This window comes from Rana temporaria, chromosome 9 (genome assembly GCF_905171775.1).
Source record: "Rana temporaria chromosome 9, aRanTem1.1, whole genome shotgun sequence".
Lineage (NCBI taxonomy): Eukaryota > Metazoa > Chordata > Amphibia > Anura > Ranidae > Rana > Rana temporaria.
Window position 1 is genome coordinate 4,086,996 of NC_053497.1, and position 18,025 is coordinate 4,105,020.

General features: G+C 46.3%; 1 protein-coding gene across 5 annotated transcripts in view; it reads right to left on the reverse strand.

The window, feature by feature from the left end:
• The window catches only part of LOC120913030 (semaphorin-3F-like), a 185,424-nt gene that overhangs the window by 20,699 nt on the left and 146,700 nt on the right, over positions 1-18,025 (reverse strand). For all 5 annotated transcript variants that reach the window (XM_040322700.1, XM_040322702.1, XM_040322699.1 and 2 more), the window contains exons 10-13: positions 7,309-7,378; positions 4,955-5,099; positions 553-775; positions 375-463 (exon numbers count right to left, since the gene is read on the reverse strand). In XM_040322700.1, coding sequence (XP_040178634.1) covers positions 375-463; positions 553-775; positions 4,955-5,099; positions 7,309-7,378 — 527 coding nt within the window. The remainder of the gene's footprint in view (positions 1-374; positions 464-552; positions 776-4,954; positions 5,100-7,308; positions 7,379-18,025) is intronic.

Genomic DNA, 18,025 nt, shown 5'->3' on the forward strand with positions numbered 1-18,025 from the left:
GGCCGGGTTGGTGAACAACCGTGTTTCGTTCCTTTCCAGGACTGCTCTTGTTCTTCAGAATAAAGGGGAATCAACAAGAAGACTTTAGCCTGGCTCCGCCCAGGCCAAACCCCTGATGTATTTTGCCCAGCCCACAAGGCTAATTAAGCCCTGTGGGCATGGCAAAATGCTTCAGGGGGGTGGCTTGGGTGGAGTTCTTGTTGACTCCCCTTTCGGGCCGAGTTGTTGAGCGGCGGCGTTTCTCCCATTCCAGGACTGCACTTGTTCTTTAGAATAACAGATTATATTTAATTCTGATGGGGGCGCTATAAATCGTTTTTCTTTCAGACACTTTGGTAAATAAAGTTCTCACAAAAAAAAAAAAAGCAACTTACCCGGAACACTTCGACCTCCTCCAGAGTGACACCTTCCGTCTCCTCGGGACCTTTGGGTAGGATCATCACCTTCTGGACCGTCCCGCGATCTGATAACAGGAGGAGACAAGGCGTCAAGCCCACCATACACCCCGGTGACACCATTTGTAAGTCGAATGACGATGAGCCCCCCTCTCACCTGTGCCCAGAAAGAGAACGGTGTACTCCCCATCGGAGGCCGGCACGACGTCCACAGCGATACTGGTGAAGGTGTAGGAGACGTCTGAAAGGAGGAGGAGGGGTTTGCGGTTCACGGGGTACACCGAAGTGTACATGAGCGGGTGTGTCCGCACAAACCTCAGCACGTCCTCGCCGAAATGCCGACTGGAGCGAATGCTGGCCACCGAGAAGCCACCGGCGCACTGGAAGACACAGGGCAAGTCCAATGAGGAAGGACAAGGCGCTCACTGAAGAAGACACTCCCAACACTACAAAGTCCTGGGCCTGGGAACCTTTGTTTGCATTTTCTCTTCATACAAGTCCATAGGAACACCAAAGCAGCCTGAAGCATGCAGCAAGTAAAGTCCTTGAAATTTATATTAAAGAATTACATGAATGGAGTCCTTGTATCAAAACTCCGGAAGACTCAGTTCATGAATTTCATTCGATATTATTTTCAAGGACTGAAATACTTTCCTCCCGGACAAATACCGGGAAGATCTGAGAACGTGTTTATTTAAAGATTTCCTTTTGTTTCAGATACAGACTATAATATAATATATAATAATATAAATATAATAGAATATATAATAATATATGATATAAAATAATATAAAATATAAGAATATAATATAAATATAATATATAATAATATAGAAGATAATATATGATATATAATAATATAATGAAAATATAATATAATAATATAAATATAATAGAATATATAATAATATTAATATAATAGAATATATAATAATATTAATATAATAGAATATATAATAATATTAATATAAAATTAATAGAATATATAACAATATAATATAATATAATATATGATATATAATAATAATAATATAATAAATAATAATATAACATATGATATATGATAATATTATATAAATATAATATATAATAATATAATAAAAATATAATAATATAATAAAAATATAATATAATATGTAATAATATATATGATATAATAATATAATATAAAAAGTTTAATAGAATATATTAATATAATATGTAATATAATATAGAATATAGTCCAATTTTTTCATAATCGTGGTTTTCTGAAAATGTAACCGTATACTTTTAAATGAACGTGGTCTGTTGGTTATAAACATAATATTTTGTTAGAAAAAAAATTTTTTTTTTCTAGATTTGATTTTTTTTTAGATACCCCAAGCTTCTAAACGATCCCAGATTAATACTATTATGTGTTACCAAAATATTATAAGAATATAATCATTTATATAAGTGTTTAATTACGTATTTTGAATCTGAAAATTATATTTATAGCTAAAAGGCCACCTTGATTTAAAAGCAAGCAGCCATGTTTTTTCATCATGAAAAATTAACAAAAAGTGTATTTATTATTATTATTTTTGTATTTGTTTTGAGTAGCGTAGGGAAGGAATTCAAACCCTCGTTAGGTGTTAATTGCTTTATTTATCTGGAATGGTTAGTAAAAGCTTAATTTATCTAAAAAAATTATAATAATAATAATAATAATAATAATAATAATAATAAAAGATAACAAATATAGAAAATCTTTATCTTAGGTTACCAAGATATTATATTTATAGCTAAGAGACCGAAACGCGTAAGGCCCTGTATTATTCCGTACCACACCTGGATTAATACATTTATTCATTGCAGAAGATCAAGCTGCCGGTGTTCCGTCAGAATCGGCGACCCATCAGAAAAGGTAACGGAAGTGGTGTTCCGTCAGCTGCGCATGCGCTCCAACGCATACCAGGTTTCAGAGTCATTTTAGCAATAAAATGAGCGTTTATAAATAAATATAGTACATTGACATCTGTGATGCTGTTTTGATATTACATTTTGAAAGAAGCTGGATGCCAGCAGTAGGAAGGTGGCGGAGGCCATGTTGGTACACCCAGCAGTAAGAAGGTAGCGGAGGCCATGTTGGTACACCCAGCAGTTGGAAGGTAGCGGAGGCCATGTTGGTACACCCAGCAGTAGGAAGGTGGCAGAGGCCATGTTGGTACACCCAGCAGTAGGAAGGTGGCAGAGGCCATGTTGGTACACCCTGCAGTAGGAAGGTGGCGGAGGCCATGTGTGTACACCCAGAAGTAGGAAGGCGGCGGAGGCCATGTTGGTACACCCAGCAGTAGGAAGGTGGCAGAGGCCATGTTGGTACACCCAGCAGTAGGAAGGTGGCAGAGGCCATGTTGGTACACCCAGCAGTAGGAAGGTGGCAGAGGCCATGTTGGTACACCCAGCAGTAGGAAGGTGGCAGAGGCCATGTTGGTACACCCAGCAGTAGGAAGGTGGCAGAGGCCATGTTGGTACACCCAGCAGTAGGAAGGCGGCGGAGGCCATGTTGGTACACCCAGCAGTAGGAAGGTGGCAGAGGCCATGTTGGTACACCCAGCAGTAGGAAGGTGGCGGAGGCCATGTTGGTACACCCAGCAGTAGGAAGGTGGTGGAGGCCATGTTGGTACACCCAGCAGTAGGAAGGTGGCAGAGGCCATGTTGGTACACCCTGCAGTAGGAAGGTGGCGGAGGCCATGTGTGTACACCCAGAAGTAGGAAGGCGGCGGAGGCCATGTTGGTACACCCAGCAGTAGGAAGGCGGCGGAGGCCATGTTGGTACACCCAGCAGTAGGAAGGTGGCAGAGGCCATGTTGGTACACCCAGCAGTAGGAAGGTAGCGGAGGCCATGTTGGTACACCCAGCAGTAGGAAGGTGGCGGAGGCCATGTTGGTACACCTAGCAGTAGGAAGGTGGCGGAGGCCATGTTGGTACACCCAGCAGTAGGAAGGTGGCGGAGGACATGTTGGTACACCCAGCAATAGGAAGGTGGCGGAGGCCATGTTGGTACACCCAGCAATAGGAAGGTGGCGGAGGCCATGTTAGTACATCCAGCAAAAGGAAGGTGGCGGAGGCCATGTTGGTACACCCAGCAGTAGGAAGGTGGAGGAGGCCATGTTGGTACACCCAGCAGTAGGAAGGTGGTGGAGGCCATGCTGGTACACCCAGTAGTAGGAAGGTGGCAGAGGCCATGTTGGTACACCCAGCAATAGGAAGGTGGCGGAGGCCATGTTGGTACACCCAGCAGTAGGAAGGTGGTGGAGGCCATGTTTGTACACCTAGCAGTAGGAAGGTGGCGGAGGCCATGTTGGTACACCCAGCAATAGGAAGGTGGCGGAGGCCATGTTTGTACACCTAGCAGTAGAAAGGTAGCGGAGGCCATGTTGGTACACCCAGCAGTAGGAAGGTGGCAGAGGCCATGTTGGTACACCCAGCAGTAGGAAGGTGGCGGAGGCCATGTTGGTACATCCAGCAGTAGGAAGGTGGCGGAGGCCATGTTGGTACACCCAGCAGTTGGAAGGTGGCGGAGGCCATGTTGGTACACCCTGCAGTAGGAAGGTGGCGGAGGCCATGTTGGTACACCCAGCAATAGGAAGGTGGCGGAGGCCATGTTGGTACACCCAGCAATAGGAAGGTGGCGGAGGCCATGTTGGTACACCCAGCAGCAGGAAGGTGGCAGATGCCATGTTGGTACACCCAGCAGTTGGAAGGTAGCGGAGGCCATGTTGGTACACCCAGCAGTAGGAAGGTGGCGGAGGCCATGTTGGTACACCAAGCAGTAGGAAGGTGGTGGAGGCCATGTTGGTATACCCAGCAGTAGGAAGGTGGCAGAGGCCATGTTGGTACACCCAGCAGTAGGAAGGTGGCAGAGGCCATGTTGGTATACCCAGCAGTAGGAAGGTGGCAGAGGCCATGTTGGTACACCCAGCAGTAGGAAGGTGGCGGAGGCCATGTTGGTACACCCCGCACTGCACAGGGCTAAACCTTTAGGCTTTCAAAATGAAACATCAAAACAGCATCACAGATATCAAAGGACTATATTTATTTGTATGCACTCACTGTATTGCTTAAATTCGCTGAAATGCAAGACGTAGCTGGGTGTAGTAAGATGCCCACTGCCTTCTTCTCACTGCAGGTGTTCTGTCACATTAGCAAACCTGGTAGCGGTGGAACGCATGCGCAGCTGACGGAACGTCACTTCCGTTACCTAATCTGATGGGTTGCGAATTCTGGCGGAACACCGGCTTTCGTTTATCTGTATATACAAGCTAAGAGACCACCTTCATTTAAAGTAGAACTATAGGCAAAACAATTTTTTTCTCATTTTGGATAGAGGAAGGAAAATTTCCCCTGATGGGAGTTTTAACTCTTATCTGTTCTATTCAAAACTAAACTAAAAAATCAAATGATGCTTTGTGTTCTTACTGCCCCGCCCCCCCCCCCAAACTCCTCCCTATGAAATCCAATTTTTAAAACCAAAACAACAGAATTGTGACCCTTGCATCACTCTGACACTCAGACTGCCAGCAGGTGGCGTGTCTCACCGCTCCAGGCCGGGGGTAAGGCGTTTTCCCTGTATAGGCCGTCATCTGGAACCCATGTCCCTCCTTGTGTGCGAATGGCCCATTAAACACAGCACGGACGTCAGCAAGAGAGTACACACAGACGGCAGAGCCCCGGAACACGGAACTAAGAGACACACACAGAGACAGCTACATTAGGGACAACCGGCCAACGCCACATGACAAAAAAAAAACAGTGACACACTGAGGGGTACAGACATACAGACAGCCATATGCAGGGCCAATCTAGGGGCGTCTCAAGCATGGCTAGTGACATCACCAAAGGGGTGCACCGGCCAGGAGCACTGCAGGAGAAGGCCAGAGACTGCAGTAATGCTACAGGAAATTGTCAGAGACTGGGAATGTTCTACAGAAGGTGGTCAGAGACTGGGGATGTTCTACAGGAGATGGTCAGAGTAAGGGGATGTTCTATAGGAGATGGTCAGAGACTGGGGATGCTCTACAGGAGATGGTCAGAGACTGGTGATGTTTTCCAGGAGACGGTCAAAGACTAGGGATGTTCTACAGGAGATGGTCAGAAACTAGAGATGTGGTACAGGAGATGGTCAGAGACTAAAGATGTGGTACAGGATAAGGTCAGAGACTAGAGATGTGGTAGAGGAGAAGGTCAGAGACTAGAGATGTGGTACAGGAGAAGGTCAGAGACTAGAGATGTGGTACAGGAGAAGGTCAGAGACTAGAGATGTGGTACAGGAGAAGGTCAGAGACTAGAGATGTGGTACAGGAGATGGTCAGAGACTAGAGATGTGGTACAGGAGAAGGTCAGAGACTAGAGATGTGGTACAGGAGATGGTCAGAGACTAGAGATGTGGTACAGGAGAAGGTCAGAGACTAGAGATGTGGTACAGGAGAAGGTCAGAGACCAGAGATGTGGTACAGGAGAAGGTCAGAGACTAGTGATGTGGTACAGGAGAAGGTCAGAGACTAGAGATGTGGTACAGGAGAAGGTCAGAGACTAGAGATGTGGTACAGGAGAAGGTCAGAGACTAGAGATGTGGTACAGGAGATGGTCAGAGACTAGAGATGTGGTACAGGAGAAGGTCAGAGACTAGAGATGTGGTACAGGAGAAGGTCAGAGACTAGAGATGTGGTACAGGAGAAGGTCAGAGACTAGAGATGTGGTACAGGAGATGGTCAGAGACTAGAGATGTGGTACAGGAGAAGGTCAGAGACTAGAGATGTGGTACAGGAGAAGGTCAGAGACTAGAGATGTGGTACAGGAGATGGTCAGAGACTAGAGATGTGGTACAGGAGAAGGTCAGAGACTAGAGATGTGGTACAGGAGAAGGTCAGAGACTAGAGATGTGGTACAGGAGAAGGTCAGAGACTAGAGATGTGGTACAGGAGATGGTCAGAGACTAGAGATGTGGTACAGGAGAAGGTCAGAGACTAGAGATGTGGTACAGGAGATGGTCAGAGACTAGAGATGTGGTACAGGAGAAGGTCAGAGACTAGAGATGTGGTACAGGAGAAGGTCAGAGACCAGAGATGTGGTACAGGAGAAGGTCAGAGACTAGTGATGTGGTACAGGAGAAGGTCAGAGACTAGAGATGTGGTACAGGAGAAGGTCAGAGACTAGAGATGTGGTACAGGAGAAGGTCAGAGACTAGAGATGTGGTACAGGAGAAGGTCAGAGACTAGAGATGTGGTACAGGAGATGGTCAGAGACTAGAGATGTGGTACAGGAGAAGGTCAGAGACTAGAGATGTGGTACAGGAGAAGGTTAGAGACTAGAGATGTGGTACAGGAGAAGGTCAGAGACTAGAGATGTGGTACAGGAGATGGTCAGAGACTAGAGATGTGGTACAGGAGAAGGTCAGAGACTAGAGATGTGGTACAGGAGAAGGTCAGAGACTAGAGATGTGGTACAGGAGAAGGTCAGAGACTAGAGATGTGGTACAGGAGATGGTCAAAGACTAGAGATGTGGTACAGGAGAAGGTCAGAGACTAGAGATGTGGTACAGGAGATGGTCAAAGACTAGAGATGTGGTACAGGAGAAGGTCAGAGACTGGGATATGAAATAGTTTTTGTGCTCCCTAGCGCCCTCCTGTGTCACAGCAAGATCCATTATGAAATATCAGAGGGGGAAAAAAAAACATATAAAAGGAATGGGATGGACAGCACAGAAAATAGTAAGATGATATGAACGCCCTAGCAAGCACACATGCTTCTTTTTTCACGGGACCCAAGTGCCAAGGGGCCACAGGTTGGGCCCCAGGGACGGTATAGAACAGGACAATTATGTAAGAAGGACATCCACACAAGGAACTGAGGGGAGGACAACAGAGAAAGGTACATGGAGATGTCATCTCACCCCAGCGTAGTGAATACTCCATAGATGAGAGGGTTCTGCTTGTCCTGAGTCTGCTGGATAAAAATGTCACCTGTACAAAAGAGGGAACATTGATCAGCATGCTGGAGATCATATTGTCAGAAGACAGAACAGGCCACAAGTAAATCTCATACAGCTGCATTGCTCAGTCTGCGGGATTCCCCACCCCGCAGCTTTACGTACAAAAAGGGGTGGGAATGCCCGTGACATCATTGACCTAATATGGTCATGTGGTCCACTGGCCACCAATGTAAGAGGTCACTTCTCCAATGGCCACCAATGTAAGAGGTCACTTCTCAACTGACTGCCAATGTAATGGGTCACGACTCTACTGACCACCAATGTAAGGGGTCACTTCACTACTTTACTGACCACCAATGTAAGGGGTCACTACTCCACTGACCACCAAGGTAAGGGGTCACTACTCCATTGACCAATGTAAGAGGTCACTTCTCCACTGGACACCAATGTAAGGGGTCACTTCTCTACTGACCACCAATGTAAGGGATCACTACTCTACTGGCTACCAATGTAAGGGATCACTACTCTACTGGCTACCAATGTAAGGGGTCAATACTCTACTGGCCACAAACGTAAGGGATTACTACTCCATTGACCAATGTAAGGGGTCACTTCTCCACTTACCACCAATGTAAGAGGTCACTACTCTGCTGACCACCAATGTAAGGGGTCACTACTCTACTGGCCACCAATGTAAGGGGTCACTACTCTACTGGCCACCAATGTAAGGGGTCGGTCACTACTCTACTGACCACCAATGTAAGGGGTCACTACTCTACTGACCACCAATGTAAGGGGTCACTACTCTACTGACCACCAATGTAAGGGGTCACTACTCTACTGACCACCAATGTAAGGGGTCACTACTCTACTGGCCACCAATGTAAGGGGTCGCTACTCTACTGGCCACCAATGTAAGGGGTCACTACTCTACTGACCACCAATGTAAGGGGTCACTACTCTACTGACCACCAATGTAAGGTGTCACTTTTCCAATGGTCACCAATTTAGGGGGTCATTTCTCCATTGACCACTAACGTAAGGTGTCACTTCTCTAATGACCATTAATGTAAAGTGTCACTTCTACACTGACCACCAAGTAAGGGGTTGCCTCTACACTGACCACCAAAGCAGGAAGTCGCTTCTCCACTGACCACCAATGAAAGGGGTTACTTCTACCCTGACTACAATTATTTGATCAGTGATGTTAAAAAAAACGATCTGCCCTGGATGTCACATTCAATAAATTCCCTTTGTTCTTTATTGTTTTATGAATATGAATAATGATATCTACGGCCTGTGATACTTTAGGGTGATCAATACGTTGTAGATAAATTAATAAATTATATCTATAACTTCCTGATCACCCTAAAGTATCACGAGCCGTAGCTATTATTTTTAGAGGGGTTTCATGAAACATGAAAGTAATTTCAGGGGTTCCTCTGGGGCGAAAAGATCGAGAAAGGCTGCTTTAGATGACGGTATTGGTTCATTTGATATGTCCCATGGGGTTTAAATGATCATCTTGAGGACCTTCGTGCTTGGTTTATACCATCGGGGGTGGGGCAAGGGGTGTGTCCTTTGCCTAAATATTCTGGCCGGGATTCAGAAAGGACTTACAATGGCGTATCTCCAGATACGCCGTCGTAAGTCCAAATGTGCGCCGTCGTATCTATACGCGTATTCTTAAAACTAGATAGGCCTGAAATTTGCCAAGATACGACCGACGTAAGTCTCCTACGCCGTCGTATCTTGGGTGCATATTTACGCTGGCCGCAAGGGGCGCTTCCGTAGATTTACGTGTCGAATATGCAAATGACCTAGATACGCCGATTCACGAACGTACTTGCGCCCGTCGCATTAAGCTACGCCGTTTACGTAAGGCGTACGTCCGGCGTAAGTTTACCCCTCATAAAGCAGGGGTAAGTCATGTTAAGGTATGGACGTCGGAAACGTCGGAACAGCATCGTATTTTACGTCGTTTGCGTAAGTCGTACGTGAATGGGGCTGGGCGTAAGTTACGGTCACGTCGAAAGCATTGAGCCGACGTATCTTAGGGAGTATTTGCGACGTGATTCTGAGCATGCGCCGTCCGTTCGGCCAGGCATTTACATGGGGTCACGCTTCATTATAATACAACACGCCCACTGCCTTGCTACTTTGAATTACGCGGGCTTACGCCGGCCCATTTACGTTACGCCGGCGTACATATGGGAGCAAGTGCTTTGTGAATACAGTACTTGCCTCTCTACGTTACGTCGGCGTAGCGCATGTGAGATGCGCTACGCCCGCTCAAAGATACGCCAATGGGCCAGATTCAGATACGCCGTCGTATCTCTGAGTGCGGGCCGTCGTATCTATGCGCCTGATTCAGAGAATCAGTTACGCATAGATATCCCTAAGATCCGACAGGTGTAAGTGTCTTACACCGTCGTATCTTAGGCTGCATATTCACGCTGGCCGCTAGGTGGCGCTTCCGTATAGTTACGCAAGTAATATGCAAATTAGGTATTTACGCCGATTCAGAAACGTACGTCCCGCCGGCGCATTTTTTTTACGTCGTTTACGTTAGGCTTTTTTCGCCGTATAGTTACCCCTGCTATATGAGGCGTAGCTAATGTTAAGTATGGCCATCGTTCCCGCGCCGAGTTTTGAAATTTTACGTCGTTTGCGTAAGTCATTCGCGAATAGGGCTGTACGTCATTTACGTTCACGTCAAATCCAATACGTCCTTGCGGCGTACTTTGGAGCAATGCACACTGGGATATTTTATGGACGGCGCATGCGGCGTTAAAAAAAAACGTCAAAAACGCGGGGTCAAGCGAAATTTAAATAAAACACGCCCCCAACATCCCCATTTGAATTAGGTGGGCTTACGCCGCCACACATACGTTACGCCGCCGTAACTAGGGGCGCAAGTTCTTTCTGAATACAGAACTTGCGCCCAAAGTTACAGCGGCGTAACGTATCGGAGATACGTTACGCCGGAAGAAAGATGCGCTCATCTTTCTGAATCCGGCCCAATGTATCTGATTCCCGGCCTCTGTGCTTAAATGTGCCTGTCATCCCCATGTCAGATGGTTGGGAGGTATGGTTTCTACCAGGGTCCTGTAGAACCCTAGGGTTCCTCCAGAGGATCCTTGACCTCCCCTTTGATGATGCCTGCGTAGTTCCAGGGCCAACGCCACTTGATCCAGTCACAACATATCTACAACTTCCTGATTACCCTAAAGGATCACTAATCGTAGATGTCATTATTTTGAGCGGGGTTCCATGAAGACTGGAGATGTTCTACAAGAGATGGTCAGAAGATGGATGTTCTACAAGAGATGGTCAGAGTATTTCCTATGACGAGCTCGCCAGCAACCTCTGCTTTAAAATTCTTTATGAATCGAATGAAAAAGAAGTTCTTCAGCGCGTTCCGTCTGGCAGGCCGACATGCGAGCACCATTGCGATCGCGGGGAAAAGCAATTCAATTTATTTCACTTTGAAGGAGTCCCTCTCGGCGGGAAGAAACTCGCATCGCTATGAACTAATCATGAACTTTTCTCTCTAACTCGCCGGAACAGTAAATGAACAAAGCCGCACGAGAGCTCGGAAACGGAGCCAAAGCATGCGGCGACTCAAGTGGTGCCGGCGGGGGGGGCCGGTGCTTTTTTTTTTTTTTTTAATTGAGAAACATTTGTAAAGCATGAAATAAGCCTCCCTTCTCCCCGCCCCTCCCTGATCTCTCTATACCACCGAACATCCAAGGACTCCACCGAGAGAATAGACGAGGAGGGGGTTCAATGCCGTCCTCTCACTCTCTCTAAGCCCTCAATATGGGCCTAATAAACAGCTACAAAGGGCATATCTGGACCGGCGGGGTGAAGTGGGTAATGATATCAATTGAAGTGGATGAGTCACCCGCTAATCAAAGAGGAAGCTATTTAGCCGATTAAGCCGGCGGGTTTATTGTATTAAAACTGGAGGAAAGGGAGATTAAGTTGTTGCCCAGATTTTTCCTCAACAGAAAATCAGCGGGAGACCAATGACGCCAGGCCGCCAGGCCGTTCATCTCCACAACAATCCTCCCGTATAATATGTGCGGATTTAACATATTTTATGAATGTAAAAAACTACCTTGTAACATGAAGGGATCCTTGAAACAATATTCAGTTCTCAGGGAACCCCTGATAAAAATGATTAAAGCACATTAACCTCACCCTATTGGTGGTCAACGAGAAGTGGACTTCGTTGTACAGGTAGTCAGTGAGTGGTGTTGGTGCCAAACTCTGGAGGAACCCCTAGCTAACGCTGGAGGAACCCCTAGCAAACGCTGGAGGAAGCCCTAGCTAATGCTGGAGGAAGCCCTAGCAAACTCTGGAGGAAGCCCTAGCAAACTCTGGAGGAAGCCCTAGCAAACTCTGGAGGAAGCCCTAGCAAACTCTGGAGGAAGCCCTAGCAAACTCTGGAGGAAGCCCTAGCAAACTCTGGAGGAAGCCCTAGCAAACTCTGGAGGAAGCCCTAGCAAACTCTGGAGGAAGCCCTAGCAAACTCTGGAGGAAGCCCTAGCAAACTCTGGAGGAAGCCCTAGCAAACTCTGGAGGAAGCCCTAGCAAACTCTGGAGGAAGCCCTAGCAAACTCTGGAGGAAGCCCTAGCAAACTCTGGAGGAAGCCCTAGCAAACTCTGGAGGAAGCCCTAGCAAACTCTGGAGGAAGCCCTAGCAAACTCTGGAGGAAGCCCTAGCAAACTCTGGAGGAAGCCCTAGCAAACTCTGGAGGAAGCCCTAGCAAACTCTGGAGGAAGCCCTAGCAAACTCTGGAGGAACCCCTAGCAATCTCTGGAGGAACCCCTAGCAATCTCTGGAGGAACCCCTAGCAATCTCTGGAGGAACCCCTAGCAATCTCTGGAGGAACCCCTAGCAATCTCTGGAGGAAGCCCTAGCAAACTCTGGAGGAACCCCTAGCAAACTCTGGAGGAACCCCTAGCAAACTCTGGAGGAACCCCTAGCAAACGCTGGAGGAACCCCTAGCAAACTCTGGAGGAACCCCTAGCAAACTCTGGAGGAACCCCTAGAAAACTCTGGAGGAACCCCTAGAAAACTCTGGGGAAACCTCTAGCAAACTTTGGGGGAACCCCTAGCAAACTCTGGGGGAACCCCTAGCAAACTCTGGGGGAACCTCTAGCAAACTCTAGAAGATCCCCTAGCAAACTCTGGAGGAACCCCTAGCTAACTCTCTATATACTCCATATATACTAGATACACTCTGGCCCGGATTCACAAAGGGCTTACAGCAGCGTATCTCCACGTACGCCGTCGTAAGTCCGAATGTGCGCCGTCGTATCTTCGCGCCTGATTCATGGAATCAGATACGCCTCACGGTTGCCAAGATACGGCCGGCACAAGTCTCCTATGCCGCCGTATCTTGGGGTGCATATTTACTCTGGCTGATAGGGGCGCTTCCGTATATTTCCGTGGCGAATATGCAAATGAGCTAGATACGCCGATTCAAGAACGTACTTGCGCCCGGCGTATTAATATACGCTGTTTACGTAAGGCGTCGGACCGGCGTAACTTTACCACTCATAAAGCAGGGGTAAGTCATGTTAGGTATGGACGTCGGAACAGCGTCGTATTTTACGTTGTTTGCGTAAGTCGTCCGTGAATGGGGATGGGCGCAGGTTACGTTTACGTCGACTAAGCATTTAGCCGGCGTAATTTACGGAGAAAATTTGACGTGATACTGAGCATGTGCGCGCATGCGCCGTTCGTTATGTATGTTATTTACGTGGGGTCACGATTCATTACCATACAACACGCCCCCTACCAGCCTACTTTGAATTAGGCGGGCTTACGCCGGCCCATATACGCTACACCGCCGTAACTTCGGGCGCAACTTCTTTCTGAATACACTACTCGCCTGAATAAGTTACGGCGGCGTAGCGCATATGAGATGCGCTACGCCCGCCTAAAGATACGCGATTCTTTCTGAATCCGGGCCCCTCTCTACACCCCATACATACACTATCTATATACTCCACATATATACACCCCATATATACTATATACACACTCTATATACTCCATATATACTATATACACTCTCTATATACTCCATATATACTATATACACTCTCTATATACACTATCTATACACTCCATATATACTATATACACTCTCTATATATCCCATATATACTATATACACTATCTATATACTCCATATATACTATTATACACTATGGGCTAGATTCAGGTAGGGGGACGTAAGTTTGTGCGGGCGTAGCGTATATTATTTACGCTACGCCGTCGCAATTTAGAGAGGCAAGTGCAGTATTCACAAAGCACTTGCTCCGTAAGTTGCGGCGGCGTAGCGTGAATCTGCCGGCGTAAGCGCGCCGAATTCAAATTGTCAAGAGGTGGGCGTGTTTTATGGAAATAAAACATGACCCCACGTAAATGACGTTTCTCACGAACGGCGCATGCGCCATCCGTGAACGTATCCCAGTGCGTACGCTCCTAATCACGTCGCAAATAGTCAATGCTTTTGACGCGAACGTAATTTACGCAAAGCCCTATTCGCGAACGACATACTTAACATTGGCTATGCCTCATATAGCAGGAGTAACGTTACGCCGGAAAAAGCCTTACGCAAACGACGTAAAAAAATTCGCCGGGCGCACGTACGTTTCTGAATCGGCGTATCCAGCTCATTTGCATATTATACGCTGAAATCGACGGAAGCGCCACCTAGCGGCCAGCGTAAATATGCACCCTAAGACACGACGGCGTAGGAGACTTACGCCGCTCGTATCTTAGCCTAATTTAAGCGTATCTGGTTTCCAGAATCGTTATTTTTGCCCCTGTAGGTCCCGGGAATCTGTATATAGATAAATAACCCCCCAGCCAATGAAGGTAGATCGGCCGCTGGCGGTCTTCATAATGAAGGGTCCGTGTTTCTACTCTGCGTCTTCTTCAGGCATGAACGGGAGATGTCACATGTATTGTTCTCACGCTGTTTATTAAGTATCTTTGTCACTCATCCGTGTTCAGCTCGGGCCCCCTCCCTTCCCCCCCCTTCCCCCCCCCCCAGGCATGTTTCACGCCGGCATCTCTCCATGGCTGTGCCGCCAATTAAAGAGCAGAAGAGACGGCGCGGGCAGAACGCTCGGAGCCTTCTTCTCACACAAGTTCATGCCGATCCATTGCGCCTCGTCGGCGGCTTCTGCCGCTTATTAACCCGGCTGCTGTCACGGCAAAAACACACATTGTACAAATTGTGTTAATTATTTCTTGAACTGCGACAACAGCGGCTGTGACCTCCGAGCAATGTCACCCCTACAGGGGGGAGGCAGAGACGCTGCGCCGGGGGAGAGATCCTCCACCAGATTCCAAGGACATTAACTCCGTCCTAACCAGAGACTGCCGGGATGTGCGACCCGCCGTCTCAGCACCGGGAAGAATGTTCCTTACATTGGTGATCAGTGAGAAGAATGTCCCTTACATTGGTGATCAGTGAGAAGAATGTCCCTTACATTGGTGATCAGTGAGAAGAATGTTCCTTACATTGGTGATCAGTGAGAAGAATGTTCCTTACATTGGTGATCAGTGGGAAGAATGTTCCTTACATTGGTGATCAGTGGGAAGAATGTCCCTTACATTGGTGATCAGTGAGAAGAATGTCCCTTACATTGGTGATCAGTGAGAAGAATGTCCCTTACATTGGTGATCAGTGAGAAGAATGTCCCTTACATTGGTGATCAGTGAGAAGAATGCCCCTTACATTGGTGATCAGTGAGAAGAATGTTCCTTACATTGGTGATCAGTGAGAAGAATGTCCCTTACATTGGTGATCAGTGGGAAGAATGTCCCTTACATTGGTGATCAGTGGGAAGAATGTTCCTTACATTGGTGATCAGTGAGAAGAATGTCCCTTACATTGGTGATCAGTGAGAAGAATGTCCCTTACATTGGTGATCAGTGGGAAGAATGTCCCTTACATTGGTGATCAGTGAGAAGAATGTCCCTTACATTGGTGATCAGTGAGAAGAATGTTCCTTACATTGGTGATCAGTGGGAAGAATGTTCCTTACATTGGTGATCAGTGAGAAGAATGTTCCTTACATTGGTGATCAGTGAGAAGAATGTCCCTTACATTGGTGATCAGTGGGAAGAATGTCCCTTACATTGGTGATCAGTGGGAAGAATGCTCCTTACATTGGTGATCAGTGAGAAGAATGTCCCTTAAATTGGTGATCAGTGAGAAGAATGTCCCTTACATTGGTGATCAGTGGGAAGAATGTTCCTTACATTGGTGATCAGTGGGAAGAATGTCCCTTACATTGGTGATCAGTGGGAAGAATGTCCCTTACATTGGTGATCAGTGAGAAGAATGTTCCTTACATTGGTGATCAGTGAGAAGAATGTCCCTTACATTGGTGATCAGTGAGAAGAATGTCCCTTACATTGGTGATCAGTGGGAAGAATGTCCCTTACATTGGTGATCAGTGGGAAGAATGTCCCTTACATTGGTGATCAGTGAGAAGAATGTTCCTTACATTGGTGATCAGTGGGAAGAATGTTCCTTACATTGGTGATCAGTGAGAAGAATGTTCCTTACATTGGTGATCAGTGAGAAGAATGTCCCTTACATTGGTGATCAGTGGGAAGAATGTCCCTTACATTGGTGATCAGTGGGAAGAATGTTCCTTACATTGGTGATCAGTGTGAAGAATGTTCCTTACATTGGTGATCAGTGGGAAGAATGTTCCTTACATTGGTGATCAGTGAGAAGAATGTCCCTTACATTGGTGATCAGTGGGAAGAATGTTCCTTACATTGGTGATCAGTGTGAAGAATGTTCCTTACATTGGTGATCAGTGAGAAGAATGTCCCTTACATTGGTGATCAGTGGGAAGAATGTCCCTTACATTGGTGATCAGTGAGAAGAATGTTCCTTACATTGGTGATCAGTGGGAAGAATGTTCCTTACATTGGTGATCAGTGAGAAGAATGTCCCTTACATTGGTGATCAGTGGGAAGAATGTCCCTTACATTGGTGATCAGTGGGAAGAATGTCCCTTACATTGGTGATCAGTGGGAAGAATGTTCCTTACATTGGTGATCAGTGGGAAGAATGTCCCTTACATTGGTGATCAGTGGGAAGAATGTTCCTTACATTGGTGATCAGTGGGAAGAATGTTCCTTACATTGGTGATCAGTGAGAAGAATGTCCCTTACATTGGTGATCAGTGGGAAGAATGTCCCTTACATTGGTGATCAGTGGGAAGAATGTCCCTTACATTGGTGATCAGTGGGAAGAATGTTCCTTACATTGGTGATCAGTGAGAAGAATGTCCCTTACATTGGTGATCAGTGGGAAGAATGTCCCTTACATTGGTGATCAGTGGGAAGAATGTCCCTTACATTGGTGATCAGTGGGAAGAATGTCCCTTACATTGGTGATCAGTGGGAAGAATGTTCCTTACATTGGTGATCAGTGAGAAGAATGTCCCTTACATTGGTGATCAGTGGGAAGAATGTTCCTTACATTGGTGATCAGTGAGAAGAATGTCCCTTACATTGGTGATCAGTGAGAAGAATGTCCCTTACATTGGTGATCAGTGAGAAGAATGTCCCTTACATTGGTGATCAGTGAGAAGAATGTCCCTTACATTGGTGATCAGTGAGAAGAATGTTCCTTACATTGGTGATCAGTGAGAAGAATGTCCCTTACATTGGTGATCAGTGAGAAGAATGTTCCTTACATTGGTGATCAGTGAGAAGAATGTCCCTTACATTGGTGATCAGTGGGAAGAATGTTCCTTACATTGGTGATCAGTGTGAAGAATGTTCCTTACATTGGTGATCAGTGAGAAGAATGTCCCTTACATTGGTGATCAGTGGGAAGAATGTCCCTTACATTGGTGATCAGTGAGAAGAATGTTCCTTACATTGGTGATCAGTGGGAAGAATGTTCCTTACATTGGTGATCAGTGAGAAGAATGTCCCTTACATTGGTGATCAGTGGGAAGAATGTCCCTTACATTGGTGATCAGTGGGAAGAATGTCCCTTACATTGGTGATCAGTGGGAAGAATGTTCCTTACATTGGTGATCAGTGGGAAGAATGTCCCTTACATTGGTGATCAGTGGGAAGAATGTTCCTTACATTGGTGATCAGTGGGAAGAATGTTCCTTACATTGGTGATCAGTGGGAAGAATGTTCCTTACATTGGTGATCAGTGAGAAGAATGTTCCTTACATTGGTGATCAGTGAGAAGAATGTTCCTTACATTGGTGATCAGTGGGAAGAATGTTCCTTACATTGGTGATCAGTGAGAAGAATGTCCCTTACATTGGTGATCAGTGAGAAGAATGTCCCTTACATTGGTGATCAGTGAGAAGAATGTCCCTTACATTGGTGATCAGTGAGAAGAATGTCCCTTACATTGGTGATCAGTGAGAAGAATGTTCCTTACATTGGTGATCAGTGAGAAGAATGTCCCTTACATTGGTGATCAGTGAGAAGAATGTTCCTTACATTGGTGATCAGTGAGAAGAATGTCCCTTACATTGGTGATCAGTGAGAAGAATGTTCCTTACATTGGTGATCAGTGGGAAGAATGTCCCTTACATTGGTGATCAGTGAGAAGAATGTTCCTTACATTGGTGATCAGTGAGAAGAATGTCC